General features: G+C 53.9%; 1 protein-coding gene across 1 annotated transcript in view; it reads right to left on the reverse strand.

The window, feature by feature from the left end:
- Positions 1 to 3128: 3128 nt before the first annotated feature.
- Rimbp2 (RIMS binding protein 2) overlaps positions 3129 to 21020 on the reverse strand; it is a 49431-nt gene continuing 31539 nt past the window's right edge. Inside the window, exons 10-21 of the mRNA XM_048340926.1 lie at positions 18851 to 19002; positions 17888 to 18343; positions 17316 to 17462; positions 16876 to 17034; positions 13072 to 13782; positions 11563 to 11680; positions 8610 to 8794; positions 8223 to 8391; positions 7948 to 8051; positions 6776 to 6847; positions 5874 to 6008; positions 3129 to 3896 (exon numbers count right to left, since the gene is read on the reverse strand). Coding sequence (XP_048196883.1) covers positions 3708 to 3896; positions 5874 to 6008; positions 6776 to 6847; positions 7948 to 8051; positions 8223 to 8391; positions 8610 to 8794; positions 11563 to 11680; positions 13072 to 13782; positions 16876 to 17034; positions 17316 to 17462; positions 17888 to 18343; positions 18851 to 19002 — 2597 coding nt within the window. The 3' untranslated portion in view covers positions 3129 to 3707. The remainder of the gene's footprint in view (positions 3897 to 5873; positions 6009 to 6775; positions 6848 to 7947; positions 8052 to 8222; positions 8392 to 8609; positions 8795 to 11562; positions 11681 to 13071; positions 13783 to 16875; positions 17035 to 17315; positions 17463 to 17887; positions 18344 to 18850; positions 19003 to 21020) is intronic.

Below are 21020 nucleotides of genomic sequence, written 5' to 3' on the forward strand. Positions count from 1 at the left end.
CCACAGCGCAGCCACCGCCTCCCTGCCACGTGCTGTGATTTCTGTAGTCTTTATTTTTTAACTGTTATCTCTCCAGATAGAACTTGGGAAGAGACTGGGAGATATCCAGAGTTTTAGTTGTAGTGTTGCTATTAACTGATTGTTTATTGCATAGGTACAAGTTGAGGTTTTATATGTTATTTTGTTGGTTTCTCTTCAGTATGTTTTGATGGCCAAGGTATTTTGTTCTATAAGCAGTTTCCTACAGCATCAAAGCATAGGTCTGCATGTTTACTTCCAGTGGGGCAGCTCTCACTGCCATCCTGTGTTAACTTTAAAATGCAGGGAAAAGCGTGAAGCAGGTGCTCTCTCAATATCAGCTAGGTTTTGATTGGTTATGTCATATTTTAATGATAAAAGCTACCATTAAATACATATGGTATGGGGGGTGTTTATTTTTTATTTCTTTAGGAGAGTTAGAAAAAGAGGTTTATAAGTAGAGTTGGAAAGTTTTAAATTTTTTCCCAAAGAAATATTTTAAGGTTCTTTGATAAGAGGCCAGTAATGACAGTAAAAATTAACATTTGTGTTTATTTCATTTTGCATCCAAGACACTCTAGGTCTTACAAACTATAATGAAAGTGACTGTCACCTTATTTGAATAACAGTATAGTTTATTAGTTCATTCTTTGGAAGTATGCATTTTCTTCCCATTTAATTTTTTAAGCTGCTGGAGAGCAGATGAAAGGATATGGTTCCACTTAGGAAAGTAAACTGCCAAGTGTGGTGGCCACGCCTGTAATCCCAGTACTTGGGAAACAGAGGCAGGAGGACTTAAGGGTTGGAGGCCAGCCTGGGCTACATAGCGAGACTCTGTCTCAAACAAGGAAAATGCTGCTTCTGGGGAGAGCTCTGCAGGAGCTGGGGCTCGCAGGGTGGGGGGGCCGGCTGGAGGCTGCAGTCACTTGCATCTGAGCACTGTAACTGTCAGCAGTCTCCGCAGAGGCTTGGAGTTAGTGACCCGCTGTAAGGGAGGAAGACCCTGCGCCGGGCCTGGGGACGCTGGTGCTGTGGAAGCCAACCTGTAATTGCCCTCTGCAGCACAATAAAGCCGTTGTCCATGCTGTCCTGTTCTCTTTGTGTACCGCCTGGACTGCCGGGTGTCAGTGTCCACCATGTGCAGCTCAGAGCCGTCCCTTCACCTTGCTTGCTAAGCATCTCAAGACATGCAAAAGAAAGTGGCATTTCAGAGCACTGGTGTGAGCATTTTGTTGACCAAAGCTCTTAAAGGTTGTCACAGCATTGAGGAATTGTAGCGTAATCAGTTTGTGGATTCCAAGGTTAGTTGGCAACTATTAAAATCTCATTCTCAAGGTGTAAAGTTCCACCTTGAAGAGAAAGGACTTAGAGCTGTGGCAGGCACACTAGTAACTCACACAGTCAGAGAGGCTGCAGGTGCCCAGAGACCATCAGGGCATTCATCAAGACAGGCTGCAAGAACTGCCCAGGTTAGCCCCAGCCCTGGGTGGGGGATGGGGTGGAAGGGAGCTTGTTGGTTTTCTTACCTCCCTGCACTGCATCCAGTATAGCCTGGTCGCCATCTCTGACAGGACAGTGTCCCAGCCAGACTCCAGCTTCATCCCTGAGTGAGTCCTCTATGGAGCTGACAGCTGAGAGGGTGATGGGGTCTGGTTTGGGGGCACTCTTTGAAGGGTGTTTCTTGGCCCCAGCCCCTGGAGCATTCTGCTTCCTGACATGGAGGCAGGCCTCTTTCCTCCCTCACACCCTTCTGCCTGAGCCCCATGGACTGCAAAGGGCAGGCTTGTTAGGGAAGTCACTGCATTTGGTCAGTGTGGCTCCTCTTTCACATGCAGCCCAGCAAGCCCCCGGCCTCTGTGCCCGCAGCCCCCGGCCTCTGTCCCCGCAGCCTCCGGCCTCTGTCCCCACACTCCTCAGCGTCTGTCCCCGCAGCCCCCGGCCTCTGTCCCAGCAAGCCCTCGGCCTGTCGCCGCAGTCCTCGGCCTCTGTCCTGCACTCCTCGGCCTCTGTCCCCGCAGCCCCCGGCCTCTGTCCCCGAAGCCCTCGGCCTCTGTCCCCGCAGCCCCCGGCCTCTGTCCCCGCAGCCCTCGGCCTCTGTCCCCGCAGCCCCCGGCCTCTGTCCCCACAGCCCTCGGCCTCTGTCCCCGCAGCCCTCGGCCTCTGTCCCCACAGCCCTCAGCCTAGGTCCCGGAAGCCCTCGGTGTCTGTCCCCGCAGCCCTCGGCCTCTGTCCTGCACTCCTCGGCCTCTGTCCTGCACTCCTCAGCCTCTGTCCCCGCAGTCCTCAGCCTCTGCCCCCGAAGCCCTTGCCCTCTGTCCTACAGTCCTCAGCCTGTGGCACTGACCTCTGACTTCTGTTTACCCAAGACTGCATTGGTAGGATTAAAAATTATTTTTTGAAAAAAAAATCCCCAGAAAAGGTAAGCTGCTAAGGTTTTCATGAAAAAAGGTAAGCAGCTAAGTTTCTAATGAATCCAATTATCTTTCCACCACAAAAAAGTATTAGAAATAAAGATATAAAGTAGCATTGTATAAAATAACAAATTTTATTTCTAGAAAATAGTTTACACGAACTGTACACATGCACACACCCACACGGTATGTAACCACACACTGAGTAGTTTCCTTTTAATAAATCCTACCACATACAGTTATATTACAATTGACAGTATAGGTTTTGAAGACACAATGGGGAAAGCTTTTTATCATTCATGTACAAACCTTCCAGAAATTACAAAAGAAAGGCAGTCTGAAAAGTATGTATAAAGAGTAGAAACAATTTACAAGTGGACAAGAATTACAAAATAGAAACCATCAAATATATCTGCCAACAACTTTGTAAGACTTTTGTTCAAATGCAAATGATAAAGATGGGTAGGAGTCATTTGGAAGAGATTTAAATTTAGGCTGTTGGTGTGGGGAGTGCATTGTGGGATGTCTTTACTGTGTGTTATGTGTTTGGGTGTGGCATTGTGACAAATAACAAATGCATGTGCCACAAAATACACTGAAAGCAAAGAGTTGTCAGCTTTCTAGCCAATTGGAGTACTGAAACTTTAAACAAAGCTACTTTTCTCTCCTTGGCTTTCTTTTTTTTTTTTTTTTGTATAATTGAATACGTAAACATTTTCTGTGTATTGCCTGGCTTGCTTTGAAAGACTAAGACCCTCATCTTAAAATGCACAGCCTGGCAACCTGATGTCAAACCCCTGTGTCAGTGAGGTTGCAGACCAGGAATGCACAACACATACAAAGTACACACAGCATTTTATTAGACAGTACAAATCATTGTGCATCTATAAGGCAGAACATCAAGGCAAATTAAACTAGGAATTTCAAGACCAAAGTGAAGTTAATGCATAATGAGGCAAGCATTTGGAACAGGGAGGAAGGTAGAAAGCCTTCCTCTAAGTGCAGATGACAAATGCACAAAGGCCAGGGCTGCAGAGAGCCCTCAGCCTGCGGGTCAGCAAGACAGCCCTCCCGCCTCCTCACAGGGCCTGGCGGCGCGGAGGGAGAGGATGGCAAGCCCTCTGGTCTTGCAGGTGGTTAGAGGATGGTAGTGCAAAAGTGCATTTCTCTAGTGGTGTCGGGGAAGGAGAGTGTTTTTTAGGAAGTGCTTGAGTCATGAAAGCCCTAGTTTGGAATTAAAGAAAATCGCATAGGTTTGGAGGCTGTCCGGACGCACATTCACTTCACCGCACCCAGCCGTTTCAGCAGTTCCTTCCCTTTGGAAAGCAGCCCCTTTCTCCTTCTCGAGGACATTTCCCTGCCTCTCCCAGGACTACCAGAACCCAAAGATGACGTAGGTGACCCCGAATGGAGGTGGGCTGTGGGGGGTGGAGCTCTCCTTGCTGTCCCTGAACCCTCGGGAGGAACCTAGTAGGTACATGTGACAGTTTATTGAGTGTGCATTCACTGGAATCGCGTGCTGCCCCATCTCCCGCCAGCAAGGGGAAGGAAAGGGTGGTTCCTTTCTTCAAGTTCTAAAGCATGCCATGAGAAGCACGGTGGTGCCCATTCCCACGGCCCTCAGAGAGAGGCCTGGCTGTGTGCACTTAAGAGTGTCTTTGTCTTGGGGGGGAGGGGCCGTGAATCACTTGGCAAACGAAGCCAGGTCATTTACTGTGCAAATTCAGACTAAAGCAGGGGCAGGCAGGGCGCCTGCCTGGTGCCCATGCCTCACCTCAGTGGAATTTGGGTGGATTGGAACTGTTTGGTTGCATAGGGGCCTGACACTGTTGGATATGTTCTCGGGCCAGTTAGAATCCTACAGAAACTTGGGAGATGGCACACTGGTTGAAAGAAAAAAAAAAAACTAAGATGAACCTTAATTACAATCGAAGAAAGCTCAGAGGCCCGTCCAAAATGCTTCCATTCTTTCCAAATAATGGAGTGTGAATTTTCCCCAGCACACAGTATATGGCGCACTTCAGTACATTTCAGTACATAGCCAGCTGTGCTCTGGAGGGGTGGAGATTTATTCTGACACCTCGCATGGCCTCTTGGCCTTGCCTGTTTTTGCAGCTGGACACATGCCATTGCCAAGGCTGGGGGCCTCCCAGAGCAAAGCCCTGGGCAAGCGAGCGTTCACATTGGGCGGCCATAGAAAAGCAGCCAGGGGCTTCGAGCTTGCTTGGATTTGAAATCAAGGTCAAATTCTAATGGAAAACACCTAGGAATGCATCCCAAAGCACACCTGAAGATACCACCTGGGCCCACTGGTGCAAGGGGAGAGCTGCGTGTCCTAGGACGTCCTATTGCATTGGTAAACCAGAGCCGAGCTCGCACTCCAAGCAGCTATACTTTGAGGCGAGCCCTGGGCTTCTTGCAGGTTAGAGGTGCGGCAGCTCCGCACTCAGGCCAGTGCTCTGTGGCTTGGCGCCAACACCTGGTCATCTTTAGTCACTAGCCTGCTTAATCTTGAGTGATAAGGTTCTTTTTTAAATTTATTTTTAAGTAAACATTTATTAGGTTGTGCTTTTTTTTTCCAAGAGTGGTTAACAATGCAATATGCAGCTTTAATTAAAGTAGACACTGGGACACTCTCTGTGTAAACAAACAGCTCATTAAGAAATATGTTCTCAATGCTACCTTTCAAATGCTCTTGATAGAAATAAGAAGTGAGTTTTAAAGAGGATCCGTTTTGATATGAATCCAGTTGCTTTGCAACCAAGTAATCGACTAGCACTTTAGGTCCAATGGTTTTTTGAGACATATCTTCTCTCTCTCTCTCTCTCTCTCTCTCTCTCTCTCTCTCTCTCTCTCTCTCTCTCTCTCTCTAAGCCCACAGTGGAGCCTTAAGTCGGCCGTATGGGTCCGCTTAGGGTAGCTTAAGTCGGTATCTCTCTAGGTGTCTTCAGTTGCTCACTTACGTGACGGCTACATGCCTGATTAAGGTGTGAAATGAACGCTCTTCTTCTGTGTCCAAGATGAGCGAAGAAATAAAAATATATACGTGAAATAGAACAGATAAGAACTCGCGGAGATGACGTAACGTGAAGATGAGACGCTAAGGCAGATAGATGCGGGTACCCTAGAGGGCCCTGACCAGGCCGGTGGCCATCCATGCCCGAGTCACTCTGCCTCAACTGACATGTGCCTCTGTCGTGGAGGGTGGAAGGCCTCGGAGGCGAGGCTGGCTGGGGACCCTGAGGGGCCCTTCCGTGTGAAACAGACTTGGGGTTGAGAACTAGGTACCTGTAGGCCCAGCCCTTAGGGAAGGACAGAGGGAGGACTGGGGTCATCTGCTCCAAACCCAGGAGGTGAGAATATAAGCACACAGCTCACATTAGGACAGGAGGGGCCGAGGGTGGGAGGCCGCCCCAGGGTGGGAGGCTAAGGAGGCTGACTTACCCGTTTGGCCTTGGAGCGCATGGCTGTATCTTGGGTGTAATGGGATGGGGCATCAGAGAGGTACACCTCCACATCATCAGGCACTTCTTCCAGGAAGTTAGAAGGCACGAGGCCTTTCTGCCCATTCAGCTCCCCCTGAAAGCACAGGTGGAGGAGGGGGATGACACATAGAACTATTTATCCTCATAGCGCTGCTGAAGAGGAGACAGTTTGTAATTTGCATTTTTCTCCCAAATGGGTTCCAATTCCTGTGCTCAAGAATCCTCAAGGATGACCAAGTTCGAGCACATGCAGATTTAAAACCTCGGTTTAATCAAACAAAAAAGAAGACGAAAAGGAACACACACGTTAAAGGCAAAGCTAAGCGGAACGATGATTTGGGGGGGAAATACCAGCAACGTATGTGATAGAGTCTGAGTGTCCTTTGAAATCCAGGGCTTTTATAAAATCAGAAGCCAGGCAGAGTTGGGCCAGGATCCCTGGACTCTGAAACCTACATCCTTCTGATTATAAGACAAGGGGTGGGGGGAGGCAGACACTGGGGCACCACACCTGGGGAAATAAGCCAAGTTGTGGTGGTGCCTGCTTTTAATCCCAGCTGCAAAGCAGGAAGGCCAAAGTCCAGATCTGCCCAGGGAAAGAAGCCAAAGACATCTCTCTGAAAAATAACAAAAGCAAAAAATGGCCGGGGGCATGGTTCAAGTGGTAGGATGCCTGCCTAAGCAAACATAAGGACCTGAGTTCAAATCCCAGTAGGGGAAAAAAAAAACACCCTCAGGAAAAAGAGAGCAAGCTAGTCAAAGTTTTATGCACGCTGTTTGAAAATCATAGTTGATGCATAAGTTTAAGGAATAAACAAGACATAATGATTGAAATGGTGCTTCTCCATATCAGAAACTTACATAATAAAATCCATCTTCATCGATTTCACCAAAAACAGTAATAATGTCTCCAGTGCAAAATGGAAGCTCAGCCTGCAGAGACAGTTGAGATCGTTCAGTCACCCAGAGAAGTGGGTTTTGAATGAGATCTGTTAAAAGCAACTAGATGGCTCTGTCACGGCCTTCTAGAAGGTTTGTACAGCTCAGGATGTCAACCCAAACAATGTTAGCACCTTCTGGCCCAAATTTGAGGCTTCTGCCATGACCTACTGGCAGTATATCTGGCAGTGTATCTGATAGTGTATCAGTCACTGGACTGACCCTAAAAGCCTGGAACACTGGGGAATGTTCCTTTCTCTAAAGGACCATCCATAAGCACTGCTCTCCAGAACTTTTTTAAAACCGCACAGACTCAACGACTGGTAAATGTCCATCCTTCTGGGTCTACTCGACAATTAATAAATGTCCATCCTTCTGGGGTTGGCCATGGCAGGCCCCAGCTTAGGGACCTCATGTTGAACTCCAGTCCCCACCCTCAGGATGATACCATCCCATGCACTTCGCACCATGGAAACTAGAGGAAGCCAGAGCCAGAAACCCAGCAGAGGATACCTTTCAAAGAAGATTTGATTTCTAAACAGGAATAACATATTCATGAGCTGCCACAGGGACTCTCCCCCACCCCCACCCCCGGCACGAGCCACTGGGTGGAGTGAGGAGACAGCATTCGCCACCATGGCAGCCGTGTGAACCTGGACAGCAGATGCTCCCAGTTCCTTCCAGCCCTGCTGCTTGGCTCTGGCCCACTGGCCCTGTGAACGTTGCTCCTCAGGGTGACCCATTTCACCAGCAGTGGGCGTGGGCCGCACATGTCCTTCCGGCCATGCTGCTGCAGAGTTGGGGGGGACACAGCTTGTCAGGGCAGCAGCACTTCCAGACCCCTAGGCACATGTCAGAACCCTGTACTGGCCCGCACACACACCTCCGCCACAGTGCTCGGCCTGAAGACTAGGTGCCATCTGAACTCATGAGGACAACACAGGACAATGGCCACCATGCCTAGGGAAGGGGGGGCGGATTGGGGGTGGGGAGGGTGACTGCCTGTCTTGGGTTTGCCATCTCGACAGCTGTGGTCAGCATGGCCACAGGCTGCTGTGTCAGCCACTGTGCCACATGGCCTGGCCAGTAGCTACCTCCACATCGACGTTGGGAGAGCTCTCTCTGGGGTCGTAGTCATACAGAGCCACCATTCTTCGTGTGGACGAGGAGTGGAGCCGGCCACTTCGTCTGCTTCTTTCTGTGGAATCAGAGGAAGAGGAATCAGACCTGGAGTGAGCTCAAAAGGTGTCTCCCAGAGAGTGGAGCAAAGAGCCTGATCCCACAGAGAGAGCTGTGAGAGCCACCCCGCCCTGCCCCCGCCGGCCCTCACTCAGCTGCAGCTGCTCCCAGGGGGCCGGCCCACGCTCACCGATTTTCTCCACGGGCGTGTTCAGAGGGAGGAAGCCTTGTCTCAGCAGCTGCTCCATCATCTCCTCATCAGCCGCCTGGATCTCAGATACCATGTTGCAAGGGATGAGGCCTAGCCGGGCACACGTCTCCCCACGATAGAATCCGTCCGCATCTTTATCCCCATACACCTGGAGCCACGAGGGAAGCGAAGCGCTGTGGCCGGCTGTTCCTAAGCATGCAGCTCTGCGGACAGTGCTGCTGCGGGCCTGGAACACACGCCCGGCCTCAGGAGCCGACAGGATGTGTTCACCCATGCTGGGGCCCACGCCTCGCTCGCCCTCAGCTTCACCCGTGTTGGGCCACAATGTGGTGTTGGTCTGAGAGGGTGCGTGCACGAGAACCCCACCTTGATGATCTGTCCCTCCTTGAAGGGCAGCTCCTCCTCGGCCGCATCCGGGTTTGGAGACATGGTGAGCGGGTCATAGTCAAACAGAGCCACAAAGATGCGGGCCGGGAGCTCTTCCGCTCCAGGGTCGGTTTCCGACTCCTCATAGAAGTCTGGAGAGAGGCGGTCTTGTGGGGCGTACTCATCTGGGGGCAGAGTGGAGAGGCCGTGTGACCCTGAGAACCCCCAGCATGAGCTCATGGGACTGAGCCGCAGTGCTGAGGATGGAAGTGTAGCTCTGGCTCTCACCTTCTGTTTTGTTCCTTTTGTCACAATATGGGGGAGGAAAGAGATCTGGGGGCCTCAGGGTGAGTCCTAGAAGCAGACAACTATCTCCAAGGGTGACTTTCCTGGAGCCACGACCCATGGCCACAATCATGGGGGTCTCCGCTGGGGATGCTTAGGGCATGTTGGGGAGAGCAAGCTAGAGCAGGTTTGGGAGGCCTGCAGGGGTTAGGCCATCGCGCACACACACACACACACACACACACACACACACACACACACACACACATGCAGGACATCCATAGAGTGCAAGGCTCAGGCACTTTGACACATAGCACACACGTGTGTCTTAAAGTTCCATGTTTGCTAAGCTCTGCACAGTCAATGAACCCCACACAGCTTCCTCAGGGCTTTGAATTGAGGGCTTTCTGGCAGACCTGGGCTTCCAGTCTACCCGCCACCCAGCTTCTAAAAATGTTTCTCTTTGAGAATCAGATCTGTGTGCTGGGTCGCAGGGTTAGGCGCGTGTCCTCCCTCCTGGCCACTGGGATGGGGTTCCAGAGCCCCCACAGGTGGTAAAAGCAGGATGTTCAAGAGCTTGAGTGGGACATGTTGTGTGGCACAGAACCCCTTGGGCATTGTGACAAGGAAAACAGTCTGCACAGGAACAGTGCGGTGATGAACTTGCCCCGTGTTTTCTGCTCACCATTGGGGCAGGCCAATTGTGTGCACACATCTGTATGTGAGAGAAGGGAGCAGAAAGGCAGAGCAGTGGCAGGGCAAGGGCTGGGGGGGGGGGGGGGCGGGGGTAATGTCTTGACCATGCAAGCAGATCTCAATGCCAGAGGCAGGGCAGACAGCCTGCCCAGAGCACGGGTGTGCCAGGCACTGCCGGCTCAGTCCTACAATCCCAGCTACTCAAGAGGCTGAGATCTAAGGATGGCAGTTTGAAGCCAGCTGGGCAGACAGATTCCTGAGAGACTCTTATTTCCAATAAATGAGCAAAAAGCCAAAAATGGAAATGTGGCTCAAGTGGTAGAATTCCATCTCTACCACTTTCTGCCTTGAACAAAAAGGCTAAGGGAGAGTGCTCAAGCCCTGAGTTCAAGCCCCAACACTGGCACAAATACATAAACCAACCAATCAGTAAATAACTAAGTAAAATGCCCTTGGAAGCTGTGCTTTTCAAATGCAGTGAACTGCTCCCTTGTGAAAGGGGGAGCCTGCAGGATGCCTACTTCGCTGGGTCTTGTTCTGTTTGTTTGCTCTGCAGTTTGTTTTCTACAGGAATTTGCCTTTCCCTGGCCCAGGAAGTCTTTGCTTCTAGTTTCCAGAATTGTGGGACAAAACATGGGTGGATGCTAATGCAGAGCCTGCAAAGGTCAGGGACAATCCACACACACAGGGGCGGCTCATGCAGGGGCCAGATCTGGGATGGTGTGCTTTCACCTTGAGGTGTACAAAGCCACGTGTGGTGGGCATGTGTGGCCACTCCACGGGCAGCAACACGGGCTCCAGAGCCTTCACTCAAGGTCAGCAAGTAGTTTGTCACAGCACAATGTTCTGTTCTCGGTCCCGGGACACTGTGCCACACATAGCTCTTCCAAAGGCCACATCTCCATGCCCAGAACACTCATGTGCCTCCTGCATGGACACTGCCCCTGGACACCAGGACTGAGCCCAGCCACTCCTCACTGCACTCACAAGCAATGAAGGCCAGGAATCCAGCTTCACCCAGACCCCAAGCTGAGCGGGAGCAGCTCCTGGGACAGTGGCCCGGCTGAGCACATGTGGCCCCACGTGGTCATGGCGGCGTGGTAGGCTATTTCTGTTTGTGGTTCTCCTACTCCATTGCATCTGTGTGTTGTGTGTATGACATATATCTCATGTGTAAGGCGCATGTGTGTGAAGTGCAGTAGTGTGTATGTGTATGTATGTGCTGTTTGTATTGTGTGTGTGCTATGCACGTCGTGTGTGCGTGTGTATGGAGTGTGGTAGGTGTGTTCTCACACATGGCTGACTCCCAGGCCATGCTATCTCATGCAGGACACTTTCTGGAGCTCTTACCATCGGACTTAACAAATGCCCACACCCATGGACCACAGTGATGGTGTGACAATACCACGGCTCAATCCCACCAGATAACCAAGCCGGGAGTGTAGGGGTCATGAAGCAAAGGGTGGGAGCTGGAGAACAGTGGTGCTGGAGGCAGTAGAGAGAGGAAGAGGGGTGCTTCCCCTCAGGATTCTGCCCAGTCTCTAGTGTTTGCCTGATATGGTACCCGCTGCCGGTGCATTTTATGCATGCCGACAACTCTTTATCACATGGGGACTTAGATGGATATTTGTGGCACACCACCACTCTAGCTTTTTGCCTCCACTCAGGCTGGGACCCTAGAGAGATGGCGAAAGGGGTCCTTTGAGGCAACAGTCGGGAATAGGTTTTCATGACCGAACCTGTAGATGTTCAGAAAACCCAATCAAATAGGCTTTGTTCTTTTTGCATGCCATTCCTGCCTTATTTTTGCCACAAATAACCCCGAGTTGTCTCTGTACTTGGAAATGCTACTCCTAAGGGGTGTGTGTGTGTGTGTGTGTGTGTGTGTGTGTGTGTGTGTGTATAGACTGAAGACTAAGAAGCCACATGCCCTGCCAGAAGGAAAGAGTACGACATGAACCAGGCCACTGACCGAGAGGTGGGGCCATTGACGGCCGAGGCCTGTGAGGCCCAGCGCTGCCGTGGGAAACCCTCCGGCCCACGTGATCCACTCTGTCTGCCCGTCCAGCCAATGCGGTGCTTCCTAAAATCTAGAGACAGAACAACAGTCGTAAGTCTCACCTCGGCCTGGGGGGGGCGGGGGGGAGAAAGAATAAGTTAGCCAAATCAATCCGGACTGGAAGCAGAAGCTTGAAAGGCAACTAAACTTAGCTTTTAACTGAAAGGTTAGCTGAATGGCCTGGGAAAGAAATTGACTGGGCCCAGGGGGCTCCCCATATTCTGCATCAGCGCTGCTCTGAGGAGCACTGTGGGGGTCAGAGAGCAAAAATGTGTTGGTAGGAGGCACTGTATGTTGCTGCCTCAGTGCTTGGTCACACAGTTCAGACATGTCTGCACCCACTCAGGGTACCTTCGCACACTCGAATGCTAGTCCTCGTCTGGCTCTGCCTGCCCTACCCCAGCTGTCAAACCACAAGAAGCCCACTGCGGCCCCCGCTTCCAGAATCGTGCGTGAGGCTCCCGAAAACTCAAGAGAGGGACACTCCCACATGCAGTCATGGCCATGCACTGGACCTCATGGAAGAGCAGAGCCTGACAGGTGCACTTTCTGGGCATCCCCACCTCTCAATGGCCTAGAGGTTGGGACAGGCGAGGAGGGTGACAGCAAAGCCTCTGCCTCACTAGGAAACGGGCCTGGGTCGCAGGTGCGGAGAAGGGGCATGTGTGACCACAGGCGACACGTGTCAGGCTCTGAGAGGCCTGCTGATACCATGGTGATGCTCACTGTTCAACATAGGGAGATGAAACACTCTGAAGGAAACATAATGGAGAGATGAATGAAGACCTGGATGGACCCCCACACTGGACCCCAAGGCAAAGGGGGGGGTGCCTATAGCTAACAACAGGACATGCATTCTGGAAACTGGAGGTACAGCAAAAACAACAACAAAAACACTTAGAAATGATAAGCAAAATGAACTTCTTTAATAAAGGGTCTCTATTTTTTAAAATTATGATTGAAGGCTAAAGAAACAACTAAAAGTCCCAAAACAATGAGAGAGAGAGAGAGAGAGAGAGACCTCCAGTAATCCATGAGCTATTAAAATGTGTTTTAAAAATCCTCCATTTTGGATAATTTTCATATGGCCAAACTTTTGGGTGTTTGTAGTTCAGCTAACCCTTAATTAAAACTTAGATTCAGTTGCCCTTGAATTGAAGCAGCCATAAATAATCATTACTGATCTGTAGGGGGGAGGGGGGAGTTATTTCTCTAAAGCAAAGAAAAGAAATCTTCTGCATGGTCAAGCGATTGGGAAGCAAAGGGGTTTAAGAAATCAAAAGTGCAGCAAAACCAAAGCCAGCCGGCCGAGAAGAGTCCCCAGCATGGGCATTGTAAACCAGAACCAAAGGAAAAGGATGGGAGGATGGAAAACGGATTGGTTTGGCAAGCGTGGGTGGAGAGGAAGATGACGTCACACACCAAAGGGCCGTCTGCAACTCTGGGAGGAGGCTGGGTGTGGCGGTCAGCAGCCCTACTGTCGGGCATGGCTGGGCTTTTCCTCCAGACACCCTGAAAATCTTCGTGGCCAGTAGCCTCGTCCCAGCCATACCTCCTGGGCAAGGGCCTCTCTGGGCTGAGCAGGGTGTCATCGCTTCTGATGACATCACTGGGGTCCACCTGCTCCCCCAAATCCTCTTCAATGCTGCTCTGCCGGGTCAGCGTCCTCCGCCGGGCCAGCAGAGGCCGCGGGCTTCGCCGGCAGGGACAGTGACCGAGGCCCGGGCTGCACTTGGCCACGGTGCTCCTGAAACTAAACCGGGACTCATCTTCCTCGCTGCCACAGTCCAGACCACTGTCGGGGCTCCTGGTGGCTGAGCGGCTGAACCGGCAGCCTCTGTCTTCCAGGAGGTCCTCCATGTGGGCAGGCCCCTGGCCCCTGTGCTTGGCCGGAATCCAGGAGCCTTGCGGGGCCGGGTGCCCCCAGCAGGGTGGGCCGGACCCCTGCCCCATGGCCAGCAGGGCCCTGGCTCGGGAGGCCCCGGCGGCCTGCCTAAGCAGCGGCTCCCCGTGCTCCACCTCCTCCTCCGCTACCTCAGGGATACTGAATAGCCTCTTACTGCGGTGTGGGTGCTGGGGGAACTCAGGCTGCTCCAGGAAAACACCCTCCAGGCTCCTGGACTTATAGCATTCCTTAAGGGCAGGGGCGTGAGAGCAGTGTGCGACCAGACATGAGGTGGGCAGGTGGGCAGGCGGGCAAGGAAGGAGAGAAAACACACACAGAATTAGTCCCGGCGCGAGGTGAGGCTGAGTGGGCCTCTGCCCATGGGGGCCGGAGGGCTGGAATGGAGCATAGGGTCACATGGTGGCACCGAAAGGAGGCAGGGAACAGCACATGGACAGCCAGCGGGGGCGTTAGGAATGGGTGCCATGCGGGTGGACCGAGGAGACAGGAGGGGCCTAATAAGTGTGGGAGGCAGGGAAGGGCAGGGTGGCCCAGGCTGCACACGCCCAGTGCTGCGCCCATGCTCTGTGCGGGGACTTCTGTACCCACTGCCTGCACTGTGCCTGACAGACCTCAGGACAGATGTCACAGGACAGGAAGTGTGCCCAAGAAGACTTGGCATTCGTGGAACGTGAAGTGTGTCCGGGATGACTCAGCACTCAGGATGTGCAGTGTGCCTGGGATGACTCAATACTTGTGGCTGTGCAGTGTGCCTGAGATGACTCAGCATTCACGGATGCGCAGTGTGCCTGGGATGACTCGGTATTCACGGATGTGCAGTATGCCTGGGATTACTCGGCATTCATAAGTGTGCAGTGTGCCTGGGATGACTCAGCACTCAGGATGTGCAGTGTGCCTGGGATGACTCAGCACTCAGGATGTGCAGTGTGCCTGGGATGACTCAGCACTCAGGATGTGCAGTGTGCCTGGGATGACTCAGCATTCATGGATGTGCAGTGTGCCTGGGATGACTCAGCACTCAGGATGTGTAGTGTGTTGGGATGACTCGGCATCCACGGATGTGCAGTGTGCCTGGGATGACTTGGTATTCACGGATGTGCAGTATGCCTGGGATGACTCGGCATTCATGAGTGTGCAGTGTGCCTGGGATGACTCAGCACTCAGGATGTGCAGTGTGCCTGGGATGACTCAATACTTGTGGATGTGCAGTGTGCCTGGGATGACTCAGCACTCAGGATGTGTAGTGTGTTGGGATGACTCGGCATCCACGGATATGCAGTGTGCCTGGGATGACTTGGTATTCACGGATGTGCAGTATGCCTGGGATGACTTGGCATTCATGAGTGTGCAGTGTGCCTGGGATGACTCAGCACTCAGGATGTGCAGTATGCCTGGGATGACTCAGCACTCAGGATGTGCAGTGTGCCTAGGATGACTCAGCATTCACGGATGTGCAGTGTGCCTGGGATGACTCAGCACTCAGGATGTGTAGTGTGTTGGGATGACTCGGCATCCACGGATATGCAGTGTGCCTGGGATGACTCGGCATCCACGGATATGCAGTGTGCCTGGGATGACTTGGTATTCACGGATGTGCAGTATGCCTGGGATTACTCGGCATTCATGAGTGTGCAGTGTGCCTGGGATGACTCGGCATCCACGGATATGCAGTGTGCCTGGGATGACTCAGCATTCACGGATGTGCAGTGTGCCTGGGATGACTCGGCATCCACAGATATGCAGTGTGCCTGGGATGACTCAGCACTCAGGATGTGTAGTGTGTTGGGATGACTCGGCACCCACGGATACGCAGTGTGCCTGGGATGACTCGGTATTCATGAGTGTGCAGTGTGCCTGGAATCATCTGGCTCTCAACACTGCCTCAGTGTGCCTGTCCACTCGGGACATTCTGCTCATTCTTCAGGCAGGCAGCACCCTGGTATGCCACCCCTTCCTACTCGGCCAATCTTTCACCTCACACCACTCCCAACCACATGAGCTGTGAAGTCACGTGGCCCCCACTCCCACCCCTGTGCTTCAGTGGTGCCTCAGGAAGGGTGTGGGCCCGGGCAGGCTCTGCCAGGCCATGCGGGATTTTCATCACACAGAGTCTACCACGTGCAGGGGTGAGTGCTCTCTGCTGACTGCCAAATGTCTCCTCCTCCAGCACCACATTCTGGACTATTTATTCTCTGTGCCGCTGGCCAGCATTGGGGTGAGGAGGTCCGCAGAGCCTCGAGCAGGGTAGGCCCCAGGTCCCCCCGGCAGGCAGGCAGGCACTGGTGTGGGGCGTCTGAATGAGCCTGGCCCATGGGACAAGCATGGGCCTCATCCTGCCAGGAAAGCCACTGGGCCAGGGGTTTCCCCGTGACCTCGCCCACCCCATGGGCCTCTTCCAAGGGAGAGGCTGGTGTGACTCCTGTGTGGGGTACCTTCTGGGACCTGGGGAGGAGGGCGAGGCCTTAGGGACAGCGGGCTGCAGCCATGCAGGGTGGTACAAGGATCTGGCAGGTTCTTTGTGGGAAGAATTCCCCAGGGTCCCACCAGCAGCCTTGGCTAGGAGCGCAGAAGTCAGCTGTGGGACCCTGAGCTGGCTGCCCTTGGCCTCCTGCCTTCCATTCTGAATGCACAGCCGTGTGACCAGAGGAACGAACATGGGGGTCCGACACCCTCTTTCACCTGGGATTTCCCTCCAGGGGCCTCTTCGCCCTGAAGACTTCCCACGGTCCTTCAGGCAGCTACCTGACCCTTTGTCTGGTCCCCCTGCCTCCGAGCTGCCCGGGGAGCAGCCCACACCCTTTCCTGCAGCCCTGGCCGGCCTCAGGATGCTGCCTAGGCCGTCAGCTCCGGTGATGTGGTGGACAGATCCACCGTGAGCATCACCTCGCAGCCTCAGCAGAAAATGTCTCCCGGGGCAGGGCAGATGGGGGCCCTGGCTCTCCAGCTGCCCAGCTCCCGTTCTGCTGAGCCCAGCCCACCCCTGACCTCATCTGCTTGACCCCTGCCCACCCTGCATGCAAGCCCCCCTGGGTTTTGTCTTATAGGACCTGTATGCAGCCCCCAGCCCTGTACTCCTCACCCTGAAGCTGGGCTTGCGTTTTTCCTTCATGTTCAATTCCTGCTTCTGTGCAAGGATCCCCCTGGGGAGACCAAGTGCACACCCACAAACTCCAGCACCCAGACTTTTCTGCAAAGGAGACAGGAGCCTCCCAATTTCAGAACAGAAGTGCAAGTGTGGAACCAGCCCAAGAGAAGACCCCAGGGGGAGCTGTTGTAGGCAGGCACCGTGGGGGGCACCAGCGCCCGGCACCCGTGCTCACCTTGAGGGCATTGTGGGAGGTGCCACTGGGCCGCCGCCGGCCTCCATCCTCAGGCTGCATCTCTGAGTATAGCTCCTCCTCGTCCTCCTCCATGATGTCCGAGAGGTCGGAGCCCCGGCTGCTCTCCGTGTGGTACTCCTCTCCATGGCAGCAGTGGGGCTACGGGGAACAGGCACATGGATGGGAGGGTCTCTGGACCCCTCCAGTTCCTCCAGAGGCTCCTGGCCTCCTCTGCTGTGGCCAGCTCACGGAGCCCACGGGCCTGGAGGCCTCAGTGAGGGAGAGGGAAATGAGGCTGGACGTAGGGCAGACTTGTCCAAGCCAGGGCAGAGAAGACGAGCACAGGCCTCCCCACCCTGAGGCTCTGGCAGAACAAAGATCCCAGTGCAGGTTCTTGTCCCTGTGGCAACAATCCATGGAGAGCCAGTTGCCCCGCTCACCTGCCTGCCCAGCTCTGACCCCTTCAGGAAGTCGTCCACCGAGGTGCCCCTTCGCTTGACCTCGGGGGAGGCATAGCCGTCCTCCTCATCCGAGTTGGCGTCCTGCCCGGGGTCCCCCCGGTCCAGGAAGAGGCTCCTTTTCTCTAACTTGGGAAGAGAAGGGGAGGAGGTAAGCTGGGAGAGCCTGGAGGAGACGCCCTGGCCCGGGGGGTCCTGCCACCATGTTACAAGGGACAAGGAGCCTCAGGAGGCTGCATTTATACAACCAGCCCAGTGACCTCCCTCGGGGACAATGAGTAAAGGATCTTCATGAGTACAATTAATGGAGTCTGTGTAGACAGATCTATCTCTGTGTGTGTATGTGTGGTGTGTGCATGCACGTGCATGTATATGTGTGTGCCTGTGTGTGCACGTATGCACATATGTACATGTGTGTTGTTTGGTGTATGTGTGTGCACATTACATGCATATGTGTGTGCTTATGTGGTTTGTGCAAGTATGCACTCGTGTGTGTGTGTGTGAGGTGCTCCGCTGTGGGAGATCAGGGACGAGCAGTGGGAACGACAGCTCACCCGGCAGCTCTCAGCCACCCTCTGTGCAGCCTCCCGGGCCATGGCCTTGGCCATGGTGGTGGACACAGGGGCTCCCTGTGGCTGCGGGAGGATCCGGCTGGGCGAGGGTGACCTCCTCCCAGGGCCAGGGCCCTGTAGGCCCGGCGGCTCCAGCAGGTGCCTGTGTGGTGGGGCCGGCGCCCGGCTCTCCTCCCAGGATGCGTCGGCCTTGGCGTGAGAACCCAGATGCTCATCTTTGGTGTCGGGGGCAATTGCTAATGGCTCTGGTGGGGGGACAGTCCTGGGGTGGGGGGCTGGAGGCACCAGGAGGTTGGGGGGGATGGCAGCGGGTGAGGAGTCCAGGGACTCGCCCTGTGCGGAGAGCGTGCGCACGGTCACAGTGCTAGCCTCCAGGCTCCGCAGCCTCAGGACCTCCACCGCAGCGCAGTCTGCCATTGGGAAGATGACCTCGGCCACCTGCACGCAGAGAAGGACAGTGGCACTGCCTGAGCCCCCCGTGCCCTCTCCCTGTGCATGCTGGATGGGCGCTGACTGCTCCCCTCCCTGGAGAGTGGCACCCAAGGCATGCAGCCCCATGGCAGGGGTGTCCTGAGGACTCTGCACACGAAGGGGAGGCCTCTGTCCTTCCCGTGGGAGGGGTGTCCAGGGGCCTCTGCACACCGAGGAAGGAAGTTTGAGACTCCCTCGCCAGCTGTGTGTTCAGTCTTCTGAACCAAGGCTCTGGAGGAGTCCAGTCATGAGCTCATGGGGAAGGGGCCTCTTCCACAGGGCCCTGAGTCGGGGTGGGGACTCCCTGCAGCTCTGACTTCCTTCCTCTAGAAGCCACCCCATCACACCCAAGGCAGGCAACCTGACCTGCCACACTCACTCCCCAGGGGAGCACAGGCCGGGGGCAGCTGACAGAGGTGTCCATACTTTACCCCTCCTGGATGGAGCCAGCCTCGACTTCCATCATCAACTCACCCTCTGCCCTTTGGCATACACGCCATAGCCAGTGACGTTTGCCCCATTGGACAGCCCAGCCGGTGTCAGTGCAGGTGGCCTCCAGGAGACCTGGACAGTGGCCGCTGTGGGCCCGGCGTGGATGGTCACATCCTGTGGGGGCGCAGGAGGGCCTGGGAGGGACAGAAGGAACAGAGCTCTCAGCGCCTGGCCTCGTGGCCAGCCTCAGGCACTGTAACCATCTCCCCTAGAAACAGATTGACCCTTGGAAGTTGGCAGGAAGGAGAGGAAAGAAGGAAAGTGGAAATAGTGGGCCAGCAGCAGGCTGAAGGGAGACTGTGAAGTTCCCCCAGCTGGTGAGCCAGTTTGCTCTTTTTTGGAATCTACCGTACAGAGCCACCTCCTCACCCATTCTCAAGCTGGAGGTGGCACATTGATCTCTGCCCAGGGCACTGGGAGGCAGCCAGCCAGGGCTGGCCTGAGGAGGGACTAGGAGGGCTGACCAAGACAAAGAAAAGAAACCCCTTTTCTCCTTCCCCATTCTGTCTCTATGTCTTCCTTCTCTCTCTTTCCATCTCTGAGCTGTGAACAGACTCAGTGACACAGGATAATGGCTTCTCCTTGTTCCCACACCTATCTTGCAAGAGAAGGCATCTTGAGCCACTAATTCAGGCAGCAGGTAGGAAAGGGCCATGTCACCCACGGGCACCTCCCCATCCTCCAGAGCTGGAGTGAAGCTCCACACAAATCCTGCTGTTGGAGATTACAGGTCACTTTCTTTTGAAAGGAGTGTGTTTTTCCCTTGAGGAGTTGGGCCTCAAGCTCCCTAGAGCTGGACCAGGAGCTTTCCCAGAGCTGGGCCGGGAGCTGCCTAGAGGCAGGAAGAAACCTGGAGGGCACAGGCCACTCATGGAGCAGTCTGTGGGTGACATATTTCTGTACACACATCCATGTTCCATGTATTTGGTCCTCATCACAGCTCTGTGACCTTACACATTGCCATCCTAAAACTGAGTTGGTAGTTGAGGCTGGGGAAGCCCATCCTGTTCAGGAAGAAGTGGGACTTGTTCATCATCGCATGGCAAACGCAACTCCACTGTGACAGGTGTCTCTCAAGCATCTCAGCCTCAGTCAGAAGTCCACTCTTCCCTGAACTACTCATGGAAACATAAGTTCCTACCTCAGGAAGGTGAGTATGGAATGAGGGAGGAAAAGCAGAGAAGCCCGCCCACTCTGATCACCCACCACTCGCACCCTCAACACGGACATGGCAGCTGCAGGCCGCGAAGATTTTGCTTCACGCCCAAGGCGGCCAGCTGCATCTTTCTGGAATGAACGCTAGGAGCAGGCTGTGCATGAAGGAGAATGCAGGTGTTGGAGGTGGAGGACCTGGGTGTTGATCCCACGGCTGCTGATTGCTGTGCTATAACCATGGAAACTTCACTACTTTCCTGCCTTTCAGTTACCTTGTCCATGAAATGTGCATCACGTACCACTTACGTGCCAGCAGCTGTTATGTTCAATGCCCTATCATCCATCCCTCTTATCACCATCACCACCAACACTACCTCTACCACTACTACCACTACCATCATCATTACCATCATCAACACCACCATCACCAACACTATCACCACCATCAACACCATCACCACAACCACCATCACCATCACCACCATCATTACCATCAACACCCCACACCATCATCATTACAGTCACACCACCACCATCACCATCAATATCATCACTATCACTACCACCACGATCATCAACATCACCATCACCACTACCACTGTTACCATCACCACCATCATTACCCTCATCATCACCACCATCACCATTGTCATTACAGTCACATTGCCACCATCACCACCATGACCACTGCAAACACCACAAGGGAAGCAGGGCCTAGTGGCACACATCTGTGATACCAGTGGTGATGAGACGCCCAGGGGTACGTGGATCGCAGTTCAGGCATGTACCCATGAGACTAAGACACTATCAAAAAGTAACCTATGGGGCTGGGGATATAGCCTAGTGGCAAGAGTGCCTGCCTCGGATACACGAGGCCCTAGGTTCGATTCCCCAGCATCACATATACAGAAAACGGCCAGAAGCGGCGCTGTGGCTCAAGTGGCAGAGTGCTAGCCTTGAGCGGGAAGAAGCCAGGGACAGTGCTTAGGCCCTGAGT

This window comes from Perognathus longimembris, chromosome 3 (assembly GCF_023159225.1).
Source record: "Perognathus longimembris pacificus isolate PPM17 chromosome 3, ASM2315922v1, whole genome shotgun sequence".
NCBI lineage: Eukaryota > Metazoa > Chordata > Mammalia > Rodentia > Heteromyidae > Perognathus > Perognathus longimembris.